Source organism: Hibiscus syriacus, unplaced genomic scaffold (genome assembly GCF_006381635.1).
Source record: "Hibiscus syriacus cultivar Baekdansim isolate YM2019G1 unplaced genomic scaffold, ASM638163v2 tig00110030_pilon, whole genome shotgun sequence".
Lineage (NCBI taxonomy): Eukaryota > Viridiplantae > Streptophyta > Magnoliopsida > Malvales > Malvaceae > Hibiscus > Hibiscus syriacus.
The window spans coordinates 1,312,204-1,333,811 of NW_024062572.1; the positions used below are offsets into that span (position 1 = coordinate 1,312,204).

Consider the following 21,608-nt stretch of genomic DNA (forward strand, 5'->3'; position numbering starts at 1 on the left):
AGGGTCCCGGAATAGTAAGGGTCTAAAAAAATTAGATTTATTACTATTGTTACAATAAAAAAGAAAAAAAATATTATGGATCAGTGGTAAATTTTTTGGGTCCAAAACCACAGAACCTGCAGTTGAATATTGTTGAAGTCATATGGGAAATACCAATAATTAGAACTGTGCTACAGCTGTAAATCTTATCTCTTTTTAAGAATATACACAGGGCCTCCAACGTCTTAGCCTCGACCCTGGTAGAACCCTAACATTATGTACGTTGACCTCGACCAGTTGTACTAGAACTTTAATTTTTTTAAACCATGAATCGATTTTTTTATAAAAATTATTAGGGTAAACTAAATAAATGGTCACTTATGTTTAAGTGTCTCTTTTATCCATTGATATTTAAAAACAAATAATTGATCACAGTTGAATATTGTTGAAGTCATAAGGGAAATACCAATAATTAGAATTGTGCTACAACTGTAAATCTTATCTTTTTTTAAGAATTTACACAGGGCCTCCAACGTCTTAACCCCGACCCTGATAGAACCCTAACATTATGTACATTGACCTCGACCAGTTGTACTAGAACCCTAATTTTTTAAAACCATGAATCAATTTTTTTATAAAATTTATTAGGGTAAACTAAATAAATAGTCACTTACGTTTAAGTTTCACTTTTATCCATTGATATTTAAAAACAAATAATTTGATCACTAAAGTTATCAATTTATAACAAACCGGTCACTTGATGTTAGCATTCATTACTATGGGTGAATGAGAAAAACCGATGTTTGTATGCAATTTGATTCGATCGATAATAATGATGATGTTGTGTACTTCCTTAGCAAAGCTAGAAACGCGGTGGCAACTAACAAGTAGAGAAGCTCATCCAAGTAGTATTCATCAATTATTACTTTTAAAGATGGTGAGGAAATTGTTTATTTCCTAAGCTCCTCTGGAATAGTTGCCTATCTTTTCTGTTGAAAATGCAACAGCTAAAATGCAAGTGCACGTTTCGTGGCAAGTAGTGCAATATGCACAAGTCGATCCCACAGAATAAAGATGCACCAAATGACCACAAGTATTAATGTGAATTGTTCTAAACAATGATTGAGTAACGTGAAAGTAAACTTATTTAATGCTACAACTAAATGCTACGACGAATATACTAACAACCAATTAGTCTAGTGGGATGAGGCACTAGATTCCTTAAGTAAAGTCAGGGATTTGAACCCTGACATTTGCGAATGGAGCAAACCGGGTTGGGAATGTCACCCTCACCTCTGCAATATCCGATCTGGATTAATCGATCAATAAATCAGATACCAGTGATTAATTTAAAAAATGATACGACTAATATGGTACACAGATGGTAAAAGAATGGAATGCAAATATTCATGGTATAGGCAATGACAAAAATTAATTCCAGTCAAATAAAACAGTTGAGTAATGAATCCAATTTAGTTTCTCCATCAGCAAAGCAACATCAGATCTAATTCAACTAAGCACCCACATCTCACTACACCGTAGTAGTAGTGACACTATCCTAAGGTAACATATTTCTATGGCCCTATGATGATGAAGTTCAAACTCCTTTTTGTAAAAGGTAAATACGCAACCTCACAAGGGGCATAAATGCTACAGCCTTTCTTTCATGGGCCCAAGTAACATAGTAGTTGAATATCACAGATCAGGTGTCAAGATATAATCTAGGTATTATATTTATATGTCGTTGGAATGAAGCACTCAACTAAAGTGAAGTTAAAAATGCTACAACTTTATTGAACTGAAATTCCAAATATTCAACAAATACACAAGCTTGAATCTAGTTCATTTCAACAAAAGGAGAAGAAATTGAAACAAAATTAAGAACAACAAAAGAAACTAATCCACTGTTGATGATGACCAGAGAGAAAAAAATGTCGATAGACCCTTCATCTTTCGAGGTGATCTTCATCTATGCGGCAACTGTGGTAGGTTGGTGGCGATGGTAGAAATTACGACAGAGTAGAAGAAGATTTTTGGGAGTTTTCCCCTGAAGTCTTTCACTACACCAACTCTCAACCCTCTTTATCATGAGTGAAATTAGGAACATGTCACTACTTCTGTTCAGCTACTTATTCACAAATGCAACAACCTATTTTTAACATAGAGAATCAACTGTTGTAGTCTAACGGCCAACATACTTTCCCGCTCAATTATAATAACCACTCTTGCTTAATATAAAAACCCTAGTCACATAAGTTTCCTTATAGAACATTCTATTTATTAGTTTTTATTCTAAAACTACCGCTATAGCAAAAGGTATCAATTATTATATAAAAATCGTACAAAACCCTAAATAAAGAAAACACATATCCTACTAAAGTCTTGTACCTAACGTTAGTTTCTGTTAGGGTAAACTACACCATTCATCACTAAACTTTACTCTATTTCTTATTTCACTCATTATACTTTCAATTTTTTCAATTTACTCACGAAACTTCCGAATTATTCTTGTTTTGATCACTACAAATTATTTTATTATTATTATTCTATGAAGTGGCATTTTTTATTATTAAATATAAAAATAATTTAAAATAAATAATAAAATAATATTTATTATTATTAAATTTAAAATGATATCATTACCCCTTCTCGTCACCGTCGACCATCGTCAGCTTTCGGGATCAATAGTCATTTGATCCCAAATTGTATTGAGAGACTCACTTTAACACGCTAAGTCTGAATCCGGTGCTTGTTTCACCGGAAAATGTCCCAAAACCTGTGAATCTCGACTAAAACATTTCGATTTCCTCACTTTCAATCTTCAATTTGTGGACTTCAGAAACATGTTCCAATAAAATGGAGGTCAGATTCGGACTCAGAGGGTCGAGGTGAAGAGACCCATTAAATTTGAGACCAAACGACCACCATCTATGGCCTTCAGCATTTCGGTTTCGTCACTTTTGAACGGGTTCAGAGCATGTCCTGACAAAATTGAGGTTGGATTCAGACTTAGAGGTTGAGACAAGTGACCGATGAAATCTAAAACTGAATGAACGCCATCTATGGTTCTCGACGGTGGCATCCAACGACGACGAATAATGAACGGCCATAATTTGGTTTTAATTTTATATTTAAAATTATTTTTATATTAAATAATAAAAAAATGTCATGTCATACCAAAATAATAATAAAATAATTCAGATTGATCAAAATGGGAGCAATTCGAAAGTTCAGTGAGTAAATTGAAAAAAATTAAAAGTATAATAAGTGGAATAAGAGATAATAAAGTTTAATAATGAATGATGCAGTTTACCATTTTAATTATGTTTTTGTCACTCGCCATTAAGAAATAAACATAATTGTTGATGCAACAATTTTTATTTTATATTTTCAATGATGATGTGATAATAATCTAGGATGATATATTAGTATTACAGTTAATTTCTTAACAACAAATTATCAAAACGGAACAAAATATAACACTAAATATAATTTAGAAAAATTAATTAAATGACTAAATATAAAATTTACTCATATATTTTTTATGATAAAATGGAGGATTGTTCAATATCAACTCAGATGACTAATATCAGCGTTGAAAAATACACCCCAAATTTGATCCACACATTCAAATGATAACATATAATATAATCACAATTTACTGTAGTTGGAAAATGATATATTCAATTTGGTCCGTCCAGTCCGGCTTCTGGACAAAAAAAAAATAAAAAGTATCTTTTGCTTACAAATATGGTTGATATTCCCATATACTAACTTCCAAACTGAGGGATCGATGTCATTCAGCAAAGGCTGAGGAAAGGTATCAAAACAAGGCTATATATGAAAGCATCAAACAAGGCTATATATGAAAGCATCAAAACCAGGTTATTTATAAGTAAAAGAAAAAATATGCACGGCCAAATCTCATCGGATACTCCGGTTGGTGTTCCAGCCGCTTTAATATGGGATGTATACCGTGGTCTCGAGCTCGGAAGGCTTGTCGATAAAATAGCACCGGACGTTCTGGGAAGGGTGGAATTCTTAGAAGGCGATGGAGGCGTCGGAACCATTGCCAAACTCACATTTCCACCTGCACCAGGTACTTGCTATAGGTAACTACATATATGTATATAGCTGACATTTGAATTGGAACATTAATATATTTGGTTGTAGGAAGCGCTGAAAGTGTTTATATGAAGGAAAAATTCACAAAGATTGATGATGAAAATCTAGTTAAAGAAACGGAAATTATTGAAGGGGGATACAAAGCGCTCGGATTCAATATGGTTCGGGTTCGGTTGGAGATCATTGAGAAAGATTCTGAATCGTGTATCGTCAGGTCATCTATAGAATATGAAGGAGATGACAAGCTTGAGGATGTTGTTTCCCATGTGAGCGTTAAGCCACTGGAGACAATGGCGGAAATAATCGGCAAACATCTCAGTGAATACAAATCCACTCAGTAGATAGGGGCTTGCAAGGACTTTTGGTTAAATGGAATGGTTTCAATTCTACTTGTCACTTTTTATGCCTTTATTAGTATTATGTATACGAAGAATATGTCTCGATTTACCGTTATATACGAAGAATTTTTTTTAGTTGTTGATTGGTAGTCATAATGTATACGAATAATTAATACATGCTTTGGCCGACATAGTATATCCTGTAAGAAATTATGAAGTAAACTCGATGTTGAGAAAGTTCGATGTGTTTTAAAATTTGAATAAAAAATTGATTCAAACGTTGTTTAGGCATAAACATATCGAAGTAAAATAAAACTATTATTAATTTAGAGTAACAATGAAAGGTTCAATTTCAATAAAATATCTGAATTCTTTTGTTTAGGTATACACCCTTTGTTTTAAAGGACGTGAAGATTAGCTAATAGGATGTGATTTCCTTACACCAGGACTCTTATCTTCTCTGGATGGTACCCTCCAATCTAGTGAGGGCTATAGATTTTGAATTTGTAGTGTATGCTGAGTCAATCGGATAAGAGTTACATTAAGGTGTCGAGTTCTTATGATAGTCTACTCAATGTCTACTTGATATAGTATTGGTCCTACAATCAGATCCGTTTATGAGATTTTAATGGCTTAGGACGAATATAGGAATTAGGCTTCTAATAATAAATATCGAGAAAATTTGAATTGTAAGAGCATGCAAAAATAAATAAATTTACTTGTAAATTATTGTTTATTACGTTTAATAAATTATCTAATAAATATATCAATTTTTAAATAGAAAACATCAAAAAAATAATTATTAAATACCTAACTACTCACATAAAAAAAGCATGATCCTCTTAAGAGGGCTCAAATTCGATTTCAACCTTCTCCATCTTATTAAAAAAAAGTAATAAAAGAATCATTAAGTGAAAAGTAAAAAATAATTTAAAAATGCCTCACCAGTGTTGTCTTTTAACTTTTAATGGTGTTTAATAAAAAAAGAAATAAAATGTAAAGTCGAGTAATGATTTTGAGAAAAATAATAATTAGATTACCGAAACAGAAATAAAATAATAGATGAGTGACTAAATAAATTATTTATCGTTTTTTTTAATTATATGTGGATTTTATAACGTGAAACCCTAGAATAAAGGGGGCCCTAAACAGGTGGCTCAGGTACAAGCCTGCCTATAATAAAAGTAAACAAAGAAGCTATAATTTGAATTAGCATTCGAACACTATTAAAAATATAGCATTGGAGTCTCATATGTTCATAGAAAAATCTTTTGAATTTACTTTTTATGGGTTAGTATTTAAATTCACTTTCAATAAAATTTATTTGAAAAATACGTTTTCATATATTAAATAAGTAGGGCCAATGAGTGTTAGCACAAGTAGTTAGGTTTAAGGAATTTGAGTTTGTAAGACCAAATTCAAATCCTATCAATGTCACTCTTAGTGAGCAATCTATAAATTCTTATGTAAATCCTAAATGAATCTTAGATATGCCATGATCTTAAACGGAATAGTCATCTCTGACCTAAACTTATATATATAATAAGTAGGTTAAATAGTGTGAGAGTTAAAACTGCACTCAACTATTACAAAATATAACATTCAATACACAATTTAAACATAATGATCGAATCTAGAATGTTACCAAACAAATAATCTATTCAAAAAAGTTATTTTGGGAAAAATTATACTAAGGTTAAAGTAATATATTAGAAAATTAGAAAGCGGATTGGATGGTATGAAGTCCAGGCCTTGAATGTTGAAGTTTGAGTCCAACTCACATTTTAAACGTTCTTAATTTTTTTTTTGGTTCAAATCCATCTTTCGAACTTAGTATTTTAAATAAACCTTCGAATTTGGGTGGATAACATGATTCTTAAACAACTCTAATAAACCCTAATTTAATTAGATGATTTACTTGATTTCCTTGAATAAACCTTAATGTTTGACCAAATTGAAATTTTCTTATAACTTTTATAATTTATATTTTAGTCCATATCTTTTTATATATTTATATTTTTTCTCACAAATTATTGTTATTATTATGTAGGCATAATGATAAAATTACCTCCAACATTTGCACAAATAGTCACTTTATATATTATTTTTTAATATTTTATCCTCTAACATTTCAATATTTTATCAAAACATACATGTGGGATGAAAATTGTTAGTAAACTAACAATTAATACATTTGCTGACATGACATTTTTACATATCTTCAACTAGTGTGTAGTATATGTCACATCATTACTTTAGATGACATGACACATATCATATCATCACTTTGGGTAACGTGTCATGTGTCATGTTATCACCCTCGTTGATTTGGCATGTCATGTCATCATTTTAGTGATATAACACATGTCACTTCAGTATTTTGGATGGTGTGGCACATATCACATTGGTAACATGAATTGACCGATAGTCAACTAATGGTTTTTATCCAACATAATCTGTTTTAGCAAAAATTGAAACTTTGAAAGTAAAATGCTCAAAAAATCTAAAAGAATAAAAGACAATGTAACCATCTCAGACCGATGTGGGTGGTTCGATCTGATTTTGGGTGTCACATTAGGACCACCGGAGCAAAAATCTCAGAAAAATTAAAATTTTGTTAAAACATGTAAAACCATAAAATCAATTTATAATACAAAAGTAAAATTTATCAGTATTCAAAAATAAAACATATTTTCATACTTGTATATATAACAAAGTACAACTTACATTCCCCCTAATCACATGCACCGTACTCCACAAGCAACGCTGGTGGAACTCCCCTAATAAAGTCGATAGTTGCACTTGTACGATTCTTTTAACCTGAAATGGTGAGTAACAGAGTGAGCTTTAGAAAACTCAGTAATACAATACTACCAGTTGATGCTACAGGACATGCAGATAAATGTAGAACGATAAAATTTCCTTATTGAATTAGACGTATACGAGTTTTCGAGATAAGCTGGGGTTCAACTGGTAGTTTATCGAGTAGAAGCCATGGAGATCTTAGTTCACAAAAAACATTCATAGTATCAGGTTTTCAGGAGATTGATTAGAATGTCTAGTGTGTTCCAACCAAAACCAGTGAAAAGATATAAATCTTTTTAAAACAGTAATTGTTTACAACATATTTTCAAAACCATAGTAGAACCCTCCAACCGAACACCGTTATGCAGTTCCTCATAAATGCATCCATAAAGGTTTACCCTAAGCACACAACAAAGGGATCCAACCTAAGGGAATGCCTTGGGGCCTGTAGACCTACCCAAGGGTATCCTTAGGTTCGTAAGGATTTACCAGCTGGATCAACGTTGTACCTCCATACTCCAGAATCCTACCCATATAATAATCCAGTAGAAATCAGTTTTAGTCGTAAATTGTAATATTTGGATCGTGATCCAGTAATATGACAATGTTGTGATAATGAAATAAATCATATAACTGATCTCCACCTGTACAACATAAGTAGTCCTATGATTAACCCAATGGAGTGCCTTGGGGCCTAAGAGCCTACCCAAGGATCACCTTAGGTCTGTAAGGATTTACCAGCTTGATCAGAGTTGTACCTCCATAATCCAGTCTACCCAGATACTTTCACAATAAAACAGTTCAAGTAACAACCAATGAAACAGGAAACCATAGTTCATAACTTAGTAAATTTCATGATTCCATAAATCAGAAACAATTTATATTTTTGGTGAAAACCGAAATCGGAGAACACATACCATGTTGCAATGGTTTATAAACCAGTAAATCAATAATTTCATTAAAACGCATTTCAAAACATATAAAATTGTCATGTAGTACATATGGAATACACTAGAGGATCTAAGTATTCTTCAGAAGCACAAAATAGTTATTAAGAAAACGTGAAACTTATATACTTTGACTCGATTCTAGGAACGAAGTCTAATTGAAGGGATCGATTACTAATGGATCTAATCAGACATTTAAAGTTGATACTTTAGAATCCCGCTATAATCCAGGTGCATCGGGAAGGTGTTCAAGAACCTTTATATAGAATAATTCTAGATTCAGATTTACTATGAGTAATTCCATTACTCAACAATCAGAGGTATTCAGGATTATGAATTAAATTATCAGGATTTTAAGTCCAATTGAACCAAATGGGGTATTCAGGATCCTTTGCATCTAAGTTACTTGTGTGATCAGATATGACTCGAGTGATTTGAGCTAGTAAGGGAGAAACGAAGATTCAAGATATTTTCAATCTGTGTCGATCTATCGGATTATCGAAATAACTCGAGCTAACAACTCTCAGAACTAACGCATGTCGACTGGTCAATTCATTGCCCTTCCAGGGTATTCACTCTTTAATACCAACAATTGTTGGCCATAGATCATCTTCTGAACCACCGCTGAATAGATCTTAAGGAGAAGAACATATATCCCAATGATCTTTATTTCATTTCTACATTGCAACAATATCAGGAATTGTCGATGTACTTTAATTCGTGGTTCAAAATCCATAGGGACAATAAAACATATAAGATACTCAGTGTTTTTAGACTTATCCAAGTTATTAACTTAATTCAATTAGTATTCAAATTTATCCTGGTCGCTTAGGAGTTCCCTGAGTAATTCTGTCATTTCTGCAAATTTGAATACATACAATATTTTCATTCCTTTAACTTGGTCAAATAATATAGTCATATAGGTATTCGAGGTTGATTTATTCATTTCAAAACTTGAGGGCATTAGTCATTCCAGGTCTTGAAAATACTTTAGGTTATTGTACACTTTAGGGGTATTTTGGTCATTTTACACTTTAGGGCATTTCTATAAATCCAATATAGATCCAGAATTTAAATCGATGATTCCAAGGTTCAAGTGAATCAAGATATGAGCTTTTAGGTTGTCCACATTATCATAGTTATACATATTGTTTTTTACTCTTTAAGGGTATTATCGTAATTTCATTCAATTCCGTCAGTGGCATTACTTTGGGTAACGTAGGCTTGAAAGTATTTCAGTTCTATTAAAGTTCAGATTACTTTGCTCATTTTCTCACTGAAGGTTAATTTCACCACTAGGAAAGTCTTGGTACTCTTCAATACAAGGGCATTTTCATAATTTTACCCCTTAGGGCTATTTTAGTAACGTATTATCCAAATATTATCCGTATTTAACTTTAAAAGAAATTAATCAAAATTTACGGATCTTGAAGTCAATTTATTCATTATTGAATCACCAAGCTTATTATTATTATTTACGATTGATTTTCCACTTTCTTAAGCGAGCCATATAAGTTCTATCCGGTTACTGACATTTTATAGTATTCGGATCGAGTTTAGGAAATAATCACTACATATATGTGACCAATTATACTTATCCATATAGGAATCAATACTAACATGTTTCATAAAGCATGAAACAAGTAGTAATGTATTACCTCAGTTTCCGTGCCATACCGATCGACCATTTAACTCCATTCGATTGCCCTCAAACTTTAATTCAACTTCCAATAATCCCTTGGATACAAAGCTACCCAATTTACGTCAGAAACTGAACTTAATTTAAAAACCATATTGAATCCGAAGGTAAATCTCTGAAAAACGGCTTACCGGGTGCAAATTTGGAAAATGGACTTCGGATTCAAACTTAGGACGTCGAAAAGAATAAAATGAGACTTTTTCGAAAAAGTTGACTTTTTGGTCAAAGTCAACGGTCAACGGTTAAAGTCAATGGGTTGACTCGGACCGAGTTAACTAGGTGACTGGACCGGACCAGGCGGGTCGGGTTGACCCGATTCTGGAAATTTCTCTAGACCAAGACAAGCCCCACGTGCATCGCCGGCGTGTGGCAGTGCGTGCGGCAACAACAACGGTTGGGGCGATCGGCCGATTCATCCACGAGCTTCCACTAACCCCAATCAACCAATTTGAGTCCAAAAATTTCAACCAAAGTTATTTAAATAAACAAGAAAAGAATCAGAGAAATTACCCACACCGACGATCGAAAATTTTGATGGCAACAGAGTAACTCATGGGCCGGGTTTTGAGCGGACAGAGGTGGGGAGTCCGGTGCTCGGGGCGGTGAGGTGAATCGGCGAGCATAGCGATCAGAATCAACAAAATTCTGGCGGCGGGGCTTTAAAATCTGTGAAACTTCCAACGATTGGATCCCGACGAATGGCAACTGATCTGGTGTTTAGTGGTCCGAGCTAGAGTCGCGAGATGGTGGCTATGCAGCTAGGAGGGGCGATGTATTTCACCGCTAGCAGGAGGTGATTGAACGATGATAGAGCAGTTGTTTGGATCGATGTAAATTTCTGGAACTAGGTTATTTAACAGCTGGTTTTGATTTTGATGGGGACAATTAAATTTTCATTGACCATTAAAAATGGGCAAATCCAGGACTAGGTCCTTGGATTTCCAGCACTTCTAAAATTAACCCAAATATTTCAGAACTTTACAATTTGATCATAAATTTTCCTTATTACAACTTTAATTCGATATTTAAAATTAATAAATTCTTGCCCTTAATTTTGGGGTGTGACAGACAAAATGATTATTTATACAAACATTTGGAGGGTATTTTTGCTATTATATCTATTATTCATATAAGTATAAATAATTTTTAATATACACCAAACTATCTTGCAAACTAATGGAGTAAGAATTTATAGTGACGAAACACGTGCTAGAATTATATAAGCGTTGAAACCCTCGATTCCTTCTCCTCCCTTAGAAATAGAGGTAGAAATCCGATCATTCAGACAGGATTTGGGTTTGATTATTCTAGGTCTAGATTTTATTCGATTTAGGTTCAGTTTATGTCAAGTTGGATTTGGTTCGAATTTAGTTAGAGTCTGATCAGATCTTGTTCGAATTTAGTTAGAGTCTGATCAGATCTTGTTCGAATTTTGTTCGGGTCTATGAAAATTTAGTTCAGGTCGGATATTGGGTCCGGTCAAAATCGAATCATTTAGTTTTTAGTTTGGATTAACATCAGATCGATTGACTTCAGATCAGGTCAATATCAGATCAGTTGATTTTAGTTCGAGTCAACCATTAGATTTCTGGGTAAATTCTGATCGGTTTCACTTCGGGTCAACATTTATATTTTCGTAAAAACCTTTAGATTTGCAAGTCAACTGATATCGCTCTTTTTCGTCATAGCTTTCGGTATTTCTCTTTATTACTTATAATTCAAGAATTTTGTGTGAATATATATTGTCATATTCCAAATTCATAGCTATAAGTTTTAGTTTAAATCAATCAAATCAACAGAGTTTTAAAATCAAGAATTTTATGTTAATATATATTGTCACAGTTAAAATTCAGAGCTAGAAGTTATTATATTAGATATAGAGATAATCTTTTAACTGAGAAAAAAATTATATTAAACAATTAAAGTACTACTAGAAGTGGTGGTTAAGTAGTAGTATAATATAAAATGAGAATAAAACATACATAATTTTATTATTTATCAAAGTTCTAAACAGAAATAAATAAATAAATAAATTATTCATTCACTTAGACTCAATTATCAGTTTAAAATCAGGTCGAATCAGTTCGGATCAAGTATAAGTAAACTAAATTAAGTTGTTTTGGGTTTGGGTTACTTTCGATTTGTTTGGTTCGAGTTGTTTTCTGACAGATTACTTTCGGTCCAACTAAAATTCGGGTCGGTTTTGATTTGATATGTGTTATTTCGGGTTCCAAATCAATTTTGGGTCACCTTATTCGGATCTATATCGAATTTCATGCCAGATAAATCATTCGGATAAACAGATATGGGTCAAATTTGTCAAGTCTACTTAGAAAGAGAAAAATGTAGTGTATATTTTGATATGCAATGACGTGATGATAACATAAAGTTTATTATTATTTTTGTTTTAATTCAAAAATAATTAGAACAGTGAAACTTCATTCATAAACTTCAATTCTTCTAGATTTCTGGACTTCTTTCAAGCTTCCTAACAAATATTTGTGACATAAATTTAAGATTTTCTTTTTATTAATATGGGGTAATTATAAAAAAAGAAAAACTTATTTAGACCATTTTTTAACCTTTCCAAAAGTCTTTTGTGACAAACTTTGACCTTTTCCGAGTTTCCAAATAAATGTTTGTGACATTTTATACTTTTATATGATATAATAATGGATGAATTTGCCACATTTGACAAAAACCGTTAAGTACCATTAACGATAAATATTGTTGATCATTATTAATTAATATTTTATTTTAAATAATTTACCTTTAATTTTTAACTAATTTATAATTATACGTTGAATTCTTTAGAATTTTAAATTTTTATAAATTAAAATAATGGCGCTCAACGAGCTCGTCAAGCGTTATAGAATTTTCCTATAATAATATAGATTGGATTTTGATTTAGTTGATATTATTGTTATATTATGATTTAATATACAATAACTTTAATATAGAGATTTTTATATATAATATTCAAATTTAGATATTAATATGCAAATATTTATTATTAAATTTTTTTTATTTAAAGAAACGTTCAACTTAGTCAACAATTTTTATAACAGGTCGTTAAAAGTTCTTAGTTGATATATTTCATTTTTTATGGGTTGTGAGTTTAATACTCATTAAGAGCATAATTCCCTTTCTCCCTCTCCTAAGTACAAATTACAAAAAAAAAAAAATCAAACTTACAAAATTCTCATATTTAATGAATTATGATATCTCACATTGAATTAATTCATATTTAAATTAGAATAATAATGCTTGAATTTAATTTGGATAAATTTAAATAAGACGCACTGAGGTATTGGCTGAACCAACATATCTCATGATACAAACTAATGTGCATGTAAAACATAGAAGGTGAAAAATGACCAAACATTCTGAGGTGAGCTTTACTTTAAAATCATACATCGTAGATGTTAACATTTTAAAAAAAATCATCTAATAATAATTAGAAATTGACTGGTAAAAAAAATCAATATAAATCATTTTAAAAACATATTCGTTCTCTAGATAATTAACTTTTGGATAAAGTATACAAATAGTCCCTCAACTATAGAGGATTGTTTAGTTGAGTTTTCTAACTATTAAAAGTTACAAAATGATCCACCGACTATAAAGCACAACTTTGTTGAGTCTTCTGACTACTAAAAGTTATAAAATGATCAACTATTCCTATGTTCCGAACTTATCTTTTTCCGTTAAAAAATTAACGACCGTCTGAGATGAGCATTAACATGTTGATTGAGATATGATAAAATATGGTTTCAGAATCATTTTAGTTGTATTTTGTGAATCAAATCTCCATTTATATTATGTCGTCAAGCAATGCTTGAAACATTATGCTGGCTAACCAGTGTTTGAAAGCAACGGCAATACCAACAGACATCATTAAAATATGATTTTATTATATCTCAATCAACAAGTTAACATCCAGCTCAGACGGACGTTAATTTTTTAGCGAAAACAAGAAAATTTTGGAACATATGAATAGTCGATGGACCATTTTATAACATTAAATAGTTAAAAGACTCAACAAAACAATGTCTTATAGTCAATAAATCATTTTGTAATTTTTAATAGTCAGAAGACTCAATAAAATAACGTAGTATAATCGGGGACCGTTTGCGTACCTTACCCTTAATTTTTTTATACATGTATTACTTAGTCTCTTTCTTGTCTTAAATCAAAGTATATTCAACACTTAAGTATACTTGATCTCATTTTTTTAACATATCGACAACAACATCAACCGAACTAAACTTAGTCAGTTTAGATAAGTATTTTCTAATTTTCTTATCCAAAAGTTATACAGAAGAAGGAATAACTCATTTTAATTGTTTTATTTAAAAATTATTAAAAAAAGGTATGAAAAGATAATAGAGTTTTTATAATAATATTAATTATTACTTAGATAAAAGGAAATTTTAATAGTTTCTCAATTAGTAAGTCAGGAGTTTAGACAGGTAAAGGTGGATATAGTTTTCATAATACAGATCTTATCAGTTACTAGAAAAGCAAAAGACAAGCATACTTTGCTTTAGAACTATTCTCCTCCCATTATCTTTAAGAGATAATGCCAAAAATTAACCCAATAATAATTAAACGGTCATTTTAGTTTTTTCTTTTAACATTTTAGCCCCCAACGTGAAAGTTTCACATTGGGATAAGAGCTTTTATTATCTAAAATAAAACGTTGAAAGTTAAAATGTCAAAAAAAAAAGGACAATAATTATTTTATTAAATGTTATGGACTTTTTTACCCCAAAATAAAATATTAGGAAGCCAAAATGCTCTAAAAAATCGAATTGGAGACAAAATGACCATTTTTAAAAACCTTGGAGACTAATTTTGGCATTATTCTTTGTCTTAACTAAATCAAACTTTGCATTCACACAGGTATTCCCTATTTTTCAACACCCACAATGTTCCCAATATTCTTTTCCCACCATTTGCATATATGCACTAACAATGAAAAATGAGCATATGGAGCAAACGAAGCTGTTCTCTCTATCATAAAAACCTGTTCATCTATGGCCTAAACAATGAAAAATGAAAAACCCAAGTGCATGGCATGCGGACGCTTCATCCGACTACCATTCTCCGCTTTAAACTTAGATGGCAAATCTTAAACATTGAGCCTAACACAGAGCTAAACCTAATAACTCAACAACAGCCATAATTCTCATTTGCATACTATAATCTTTGGGGGGAAGGAGATTAGAGGTTATCTCTATCACACAAGTAGCTATGTTATTCAAACTATCACAAGTCTATGTTAACCAAACTACTTATTCCCTCAGATATACCTATGGCATCCAATACATATATATTTTTGATAGGAATATTAGGCCTCATTAAAAACAAGCATCCAATACATATTCGAATATGGTATACAATACGATCCTCTGAGTACATAAAAAAATAGAAGAAATCCCATGGTAGACATGTAATGTAACTATATCGGAGACTCCTGAAACTAGATGATATTGATAACATGGCACAGCAAGATCGATTTCCTCTACATAAAACTAAAGCTCAATTTGCAAACTACAGGCAAACAAGAACAGAAACAAATCCACATTTGACATAGTAATAAAAAATTGGAGTCAAGGAAAAGAAAACAAGTATTGGAATTATCCATGAACTTCAAATACCAGTGTAAGATGATACAAAGCATGCTAAAATGTGAGCTTATTAGATAATTCAAATGTTCAACAAAGTACCTCTCATCCTCAATTTTCGCCACATTTCATCTCTTCGAGCGCACATTAAGCAAGAAATCCGTTATCACCGACTCAAAATCCACATTTGACATAGCAATCAAAATTGGAGTCAAGGAAAAGAAAACAAGTATTGGAAAAATCCATGCACTACAATTACCAGTGTAAGATGAATTGATACAAAGCTTGCTAAAATGTTAGCTTCTTAGTACTTCAAATGTTCAACAAAGTACCTACGATCCTCTATTTTCGCCACATTTCATCTCTTCGAGCGCACATTAAGTAACAAATCCGTTATCACCGACTAGAAATCCACATTTGACTTAGCAATCAAAATCGGAATCAAGGAAAAGAAAACAAGTATTGGAAAAATCCATGCACTACAATTACCAGTGTAAGATGATACAAAGAATGCTAAAATGTGAGCTTATTAGAACTTCAAATGTTCAACAAAGTATCTCCAATCCTCAATTTTCACCACATTTTATCTCTTCGAGCACACATTAAGTAAGAAATCTGTTATCAATGACTCGGAATCCACATTTGACATAGTAATCAAAATCGGAGTCAACGAAAAGAAAACAAGTATTGGAAAAATCCATGCATTACAATTACCATAGTAAGATGATACAAAGCATGCTAAAATGTTAGCTTATTAGAACTTCAAATGTTCAACAAAGTACCTCCGATCCTCAATTTTTGCCACATTTCATCTCTTCGAGCACACATCGATTAAAAAATCTGTTATCACGGACTCGAAATCCGGCATTTTCGAGTACCCCGGAAAATAATTGACATCAATGACCATGTAATTATCCTTGTTTTTGATATCCCTAATCACATCAAAGTTAAACAAATTCAACCTCAACTCCTCCTTTAGCCCTTCCACCAACTCCTTTACTAGATTTTCCGGGGGCATTTCCGTCTTTTCGAACTCACAACCTTCGGCACCGCCACCAGCAGCAGTCAGATTCGAAACCTGTGAAAACGGCAGCGAACCTTGCAAATTTACAAGTTTCTCCTCCGAAATATCAGGCAACGACTTCCGTTTCACGCACCGGGAATATTTTCCGGCAACGTAGACCTTAAAGATTACGCCACCGTGATTAACAAACTCCTGTAAAACAAACGGCAGCGGTAAGTTCTTTAACCCATCTTTTTCGAAGACGAGATGCATTTTATGCGACGTCTCACTACCGTCCGCGTCTAACGGCTTCGCGATCGACGGGAAGTTGATTCCCAGATTTTCCGAATTCGTAACTTCCGTGATGGTAATCTGTTTGGGGACTCCGATGTTGCTTATTCTCAGTTTTGAAACAGTTTCGAGCATTGAGATTCTACTGTGGAGAATCTCGATGGAACCTGGGGAGTCGATGATGGGGATGTTAGGGTTTTGGGAAGCGAAGTCTTGAAGATTTTGTTTCCAATCGGAGTCGTACAACTTGTGGAGGATGCAATCGAACGGTCCTTGTTGGATCAAAGGTTTGCTGGGATCGATTTTCGTCAAAGTAACCCCAATCTGGGAGGCGTGGGAAAGGAGGGAAGGTAGGATGAAAGTTTTCTCCTTTTTTGGAGTTAAAGCATAGCCGACTTGGTAGGGTTTTGAAGAAAGACTGGACATCTTTGAGAGGAAGGTCTGTTTGGAAGATGAGAAAATGGAATTGTGACTGCAGCAAACTGAGAAAATTTATCAGCTTCAAAGCACGATGACAAGCACGTGGGAAGTGAAATCTAATTACGACATGGGTACAGCTGATCCAGACTAACTTACATTTTTGTTAATTTAATCTTTATTTTTATTTATTGAGATTAATATATATTTTAAGATGGCTCTTCGACGATTTTTTCCAAAAATTATCTTTAAAAATTTTATTTCATTATTCTGGCGTCACGTGTGGTAAGGCGCGACCATGTACCTCGTTTTATGCTGACATGACGATGTGTTGGGCAAGTCGCGGTGTATGGGTCGCGCCTTGTATAATTGTATATGTTGTTCTCGGCTTTAAAGCGTTTCCTCTCTGCTATAAATACCCTCTCCCCCGTAAACTTTCACACAACAACTGTACAACCGAAAAATTAGTACAATAATCCTTTCAATTCGAAAATATCACCCGACAATCCTCTTATATTTGATTCAGAAGTTCGATCGATCTTTCGTTATAAGGAATTATTTTTATAATTATATATGATTATTTGGAAAAAAAATATTATACTAATTGTTTTCAATTAATTTTTGTGGTTGTAAAATTGGAAAACGGGAGCATATGTCGAAATATTTTTACCGATACAGTAATAATATAAAATTATATTATTTAAATTATTTACGTTTTTGTGTAAAAATTGTATTTCCTTATATTTTAATTTATATATTATTTATTTAATTAGACTTATTTCAGGTTTATTTTTTACAGATATAAGATTGTCTCACTTTCAAAATCTAAGAATGGCGCGGATTTCAGCCATTGTCTATTATGATGGAGAAATTCGGGAAGATGAAACCGACGTTATTTTTGCATCAAATCATTATGTTAAAATATCCTTCAAGAAAAACGTAACTCTTGAGGAGCTGATAACGATGATTTCAAGGAAGGTTTATGTTGGAAGTACTAGAAGAATGTCGTCGCTTCAGTACATATTTCCAACATCATTGTTGCCATTAACTTATACAACGTTCGAACTATCGAACAATGATGATGTTGAAATGATGGTTGATTCTCAAAATAATTATTTAGAAGTCGCTACCTAGATGCATGTAAAGTTTGTTGAAGTGCGTGTTGTTCGAGGTTTATCATTAAGCTCCCACTATGGGCTAGCTGAACAAGCTGATCAAGTTGACAGCCCGACTACAACAATGTGTAATGATTTTAATGCCATAATGGGAAATCCGCATCATGGTACCGTCCCATCAACTTCAATGGGGAGACATTCATCAACAACTCCTTACGATATGTACCGAGGTGGGTCCACGAACAATCCGTATGGCAACATCGCGTCTAGTTTAAGGGGAAGACATTCATCTGCCAATTTCTTTGACCTTAATATGGAGATGCCCTCGACGCAACAATCTGTGCAGTTTCTATTTGACATGATGGCTTCAAGCTCCAGGGAAGCCATTCGACTGCGATCTTTTTCGATCTCAATGTCGATATGCCTTCTAGTTCAAGGGGAAGGCATGCAAGTAGTAGGTTCTTCGACCTAAATGTGGAGAGCATGGAGGAACCATCATCTTTACCAGAATAACCGCTTCGTGAGCCAGGTGCGGATGGTGCTGAGACTAGACTATTCATTAACCTAGAATCACCGCAGTTCAACTCCGATGATGATGATGATGTAGATGAAGTTCCCTCAAATGTGGCACAAACTGAGCTTCCAGCACACATATATGAAGCTGACTATGGTGCAATGTACGGGTCAGAATTTCCGGATATACCTCATCTCGGTGGCTATGGATTTTACTCATCAATAAATAATGGTGAGTTATCTTTAGGCATGGAGTTTTCAAGCAAAAAAGAAGCGATGATGGCTATAAAAAATTACAATATCCGTAATTCTGTTCAATCCAGAGTCGCCCGCTCTACGAAAGAAAAATATGTATAACACTATGCCCGACGTGAAAACGGATGCAATTGGATGGTTCACGTATCGAAGAGGAAGAGAAAAAACAATATATGGGAACTAACGGTATACAACGGTCCTTACACATGTTGTACTGGAGGGATCAACCAAGATCATCCCAACTTGACTCTAAAGTGATCTGCCAAGCCATCATGCCCATGGTAAAAGCAAGCTCACATATAGTTATTGCTGTGTTGATTTCAGCTATACAATCGCAGTATGGGTATTTCGTCTCATACAAAAAAGCATTGATGGCAAAAAAGAATGCCATTAAAAAACTTCACGGCGAATGGGATGCATCTTACAACGAACTTCCAAGTTGGTTTAGGGTGGTGTGGAGGTTGAATCCTGGGATAATTGTGGACTTCGAAACCTCTCATGCATACCATAATGATCGAGTTCTTCGTGATCGATGCCAATTCTACCGGGTATTTTGGACTTATCCACAGTGCCTTCATGCTATCAAATACTGCAAGCCTGTGGTCCAGATCGACGAGACTTTCTTGTATGGAAAATACAAGCAAGTTTTACTATTGACAATTGTCCAAGATGGTAATCGCAACATTCTTCCTGTTGCTTTTGCTCTTGTTGAAAGAGAATATACAAATTCTTAGGTCTTTTCCTCTAAAACTTACGTTTATATGTTATCACGAGGGAGAAATCTGTCATTTCAGATCGCGGAGCTGGGATCAAAGCAGCAATGGAGTCTTTAGGTCCAATGTGGAAACCACCCTTTGTCTAACATAGGTATTGTATCCGATACATTACTGCGAACTACCATGGAAGGATCAAGAAGAATGATGAGCATCAATTACTTGTGCGCATGGGTAAGTGAAACTGCTGTAGTTTTTTTTCTTCTTTCAATCAATTTCATTTTTAAAGCATCAATTACTTGTGCGCATGGCTAAGTGAAACTGCTGTAGTTTTTTTTCTTTCAATCAATTTCATTTTTTAAAGAAACAAAGTTAGTAAGTTATACATTTTATGCTCAGATTACGAACTACTACCTCGAACATTTGAATCCATGTTTCAAGATTTGCGGGCGAATAACGAGGAAGGATACGATTACATCAGCCTCATCGATAAGGAAATGTGGACCAACGCATATGATGGTGGATATCGATATGGACACATGACGACCAACTTGGCTGAGGCAATCAATTCGACCAAAAGGGTGCACGTCACTTACCTGTAGCGGCTTTGGTAAAAACTATATATTTTTGTTTGGGGGCACTTTTTGCGAAGCTCGGGGGACAAGCTCAAACATGGATGCAAGGCGGTCATGTCTATCACCCTATATTATTTAAAGATCTATAAAAAAACAATTGTTGCATCAAATGGAATGTTTGTAACAAGCTTCTCTATAACGCATGAATTGTTTCGTGTCACAGAGTTGCCGCGACCTCTTCAAGGGATTGAAGTTGTGTCGTTAAGAGTAAATATACGGTACAGATGGTGCGACTGCGGGTTTTTCAAGCTCTGAATTATCCATGCTCTCATGTGATAGCAGCTTGCTTGCATACCTGTCAAGACTATAACCGTTTTTTGGATCCCGTATACCTACTATCAGAAGTGTTTAAGGTATACGAATTTGAGTTCTCCCATAGGTAATGACAGAGACGCTGATGATGTTCAAAATTGGGTTCCAATTGTACCAGATCTGACTTTATTGAGGGAGCATGGTCTTCCAAAATCCACTCGAATTCATTGTGATATGGATATTCAAGAAACATGTAGACACGACAAAAAACATGGGCATTGTAGAAACTCAGGACACACTAAAAGAACATGTCCACTTATTTTGTCATCAAGTAACCATTGATGAGAAATTGATGTAGTTGTTGTTTATCAAATAATAACCACTGATAGTTAATGTCATTTGATAACCACTAATGACGATTAAAAAACAATTAAATGAAAACGATATTCGACGTTGCCGTTATATGTGATTATAATAAAAGAGATAATAAGTGACAAACTTAAGAAAGTTATCAAACACAATTATTAAATTTTATTCAACTAATAGCAATTTCGTATTTTAATATAATTTTAAATACAACAAACTTACAATAAGTATTAAATGGTAAATAATAAAAAAATTACAATAACTAGTATTAAATGGCAATAAACAAAAATAACAAAAATAATTAATAAAAAGTCCAAAAAAATTAACAAAATAAATTAAGTATTAAATGATAAATAATAAAAAAAAATTACAATAAAAAAGTCCAATAAAAAAGTAAATACAAATATAATAAAATATAAAAAACTATCGATGTCTGCGGTGCGAATGTGTTCCGCAGGGCGGTGGCTGTCGGTCTCGATGAGGATTTCTTCGTATAATTGGTTGTGACTCCTCACTATCATCATC

The 21,608-nt window shown here is 33.2% G+C and overlaps 2 protein-coding genes across 2 annotated transcripts; one reads left to right on the forward strand and one right to left on the reverse strand.

Moving 5' to 3' along the window:
* The first annotated feature begins 3,849 nt into the window (after nucleotides 1–3,849).
* On the forward strand, nucleotides 3,850–4,482 carry LOC120213556 (norbelladine synthase-like). The gene is made up of 2 exons (XM_039211663.1): nucleotides 3,850–4,078; nucleotides 4,153–4,482. Exons 1-2 carry the CDS (start codon nucleotides 3,889–3,891, stop codon nucleotides 4,443–4,445), a joined length of 483 nt encoding a protein of 160 aa, XP_039067594.1. The 5' UTR covers nucleotides 3,850–3,888; the 3' UTR covers nucleotides 4,446–4,482.
* An 11,707-nt stretch (nucleotides 4,483–16,189) lies between these two features.
* On the reverse strand, nucleotides 16,190–17,359 carry LOC120213557 (inositol-tetrakisphosphate 1-kinase 1-like). The gene has a single exon (XM_039211664.1). It carries the CDS (start codon nucleotides 17,241–17,243, stop codon nucleotides 16,332–16,334), a length of 912 nt encoding a protein of 303 aa, XP_039067595.1. The 5' UTR covers nucleotides 17,244–17,359; the 3' UTR covers nucleotides 16,190–16,331.
* Between the last annotated feature and the right edge of the window lie 4,249 nt (nucleotides 17,360–21,608).

Bases quoted from the DNA above. Each gene is read 5' to 3' on its own strand.
- LOC120213556 (XM_039211663.1), top strand. From the start codon at position 3,889: ATGCACGGCCAAATCTCATCGGATACTCCGGTTGGTGTTCCAGCCGCT. The intron at 4,079-4,152 runs GTACTTGCTATA...ATTTGGTTGTAG, and splicing joins CACATTTCCACCTGCACCAG to GAAGCGCTGAAAGTGTTTAT.
- LOC120213557 (XM_039211664.1), bottom strand. From the start codon at position 17,243: ATGTCCAGTCTTTCTTCAAAACCCTACCAAGTCGGCTATGCTTTAACT.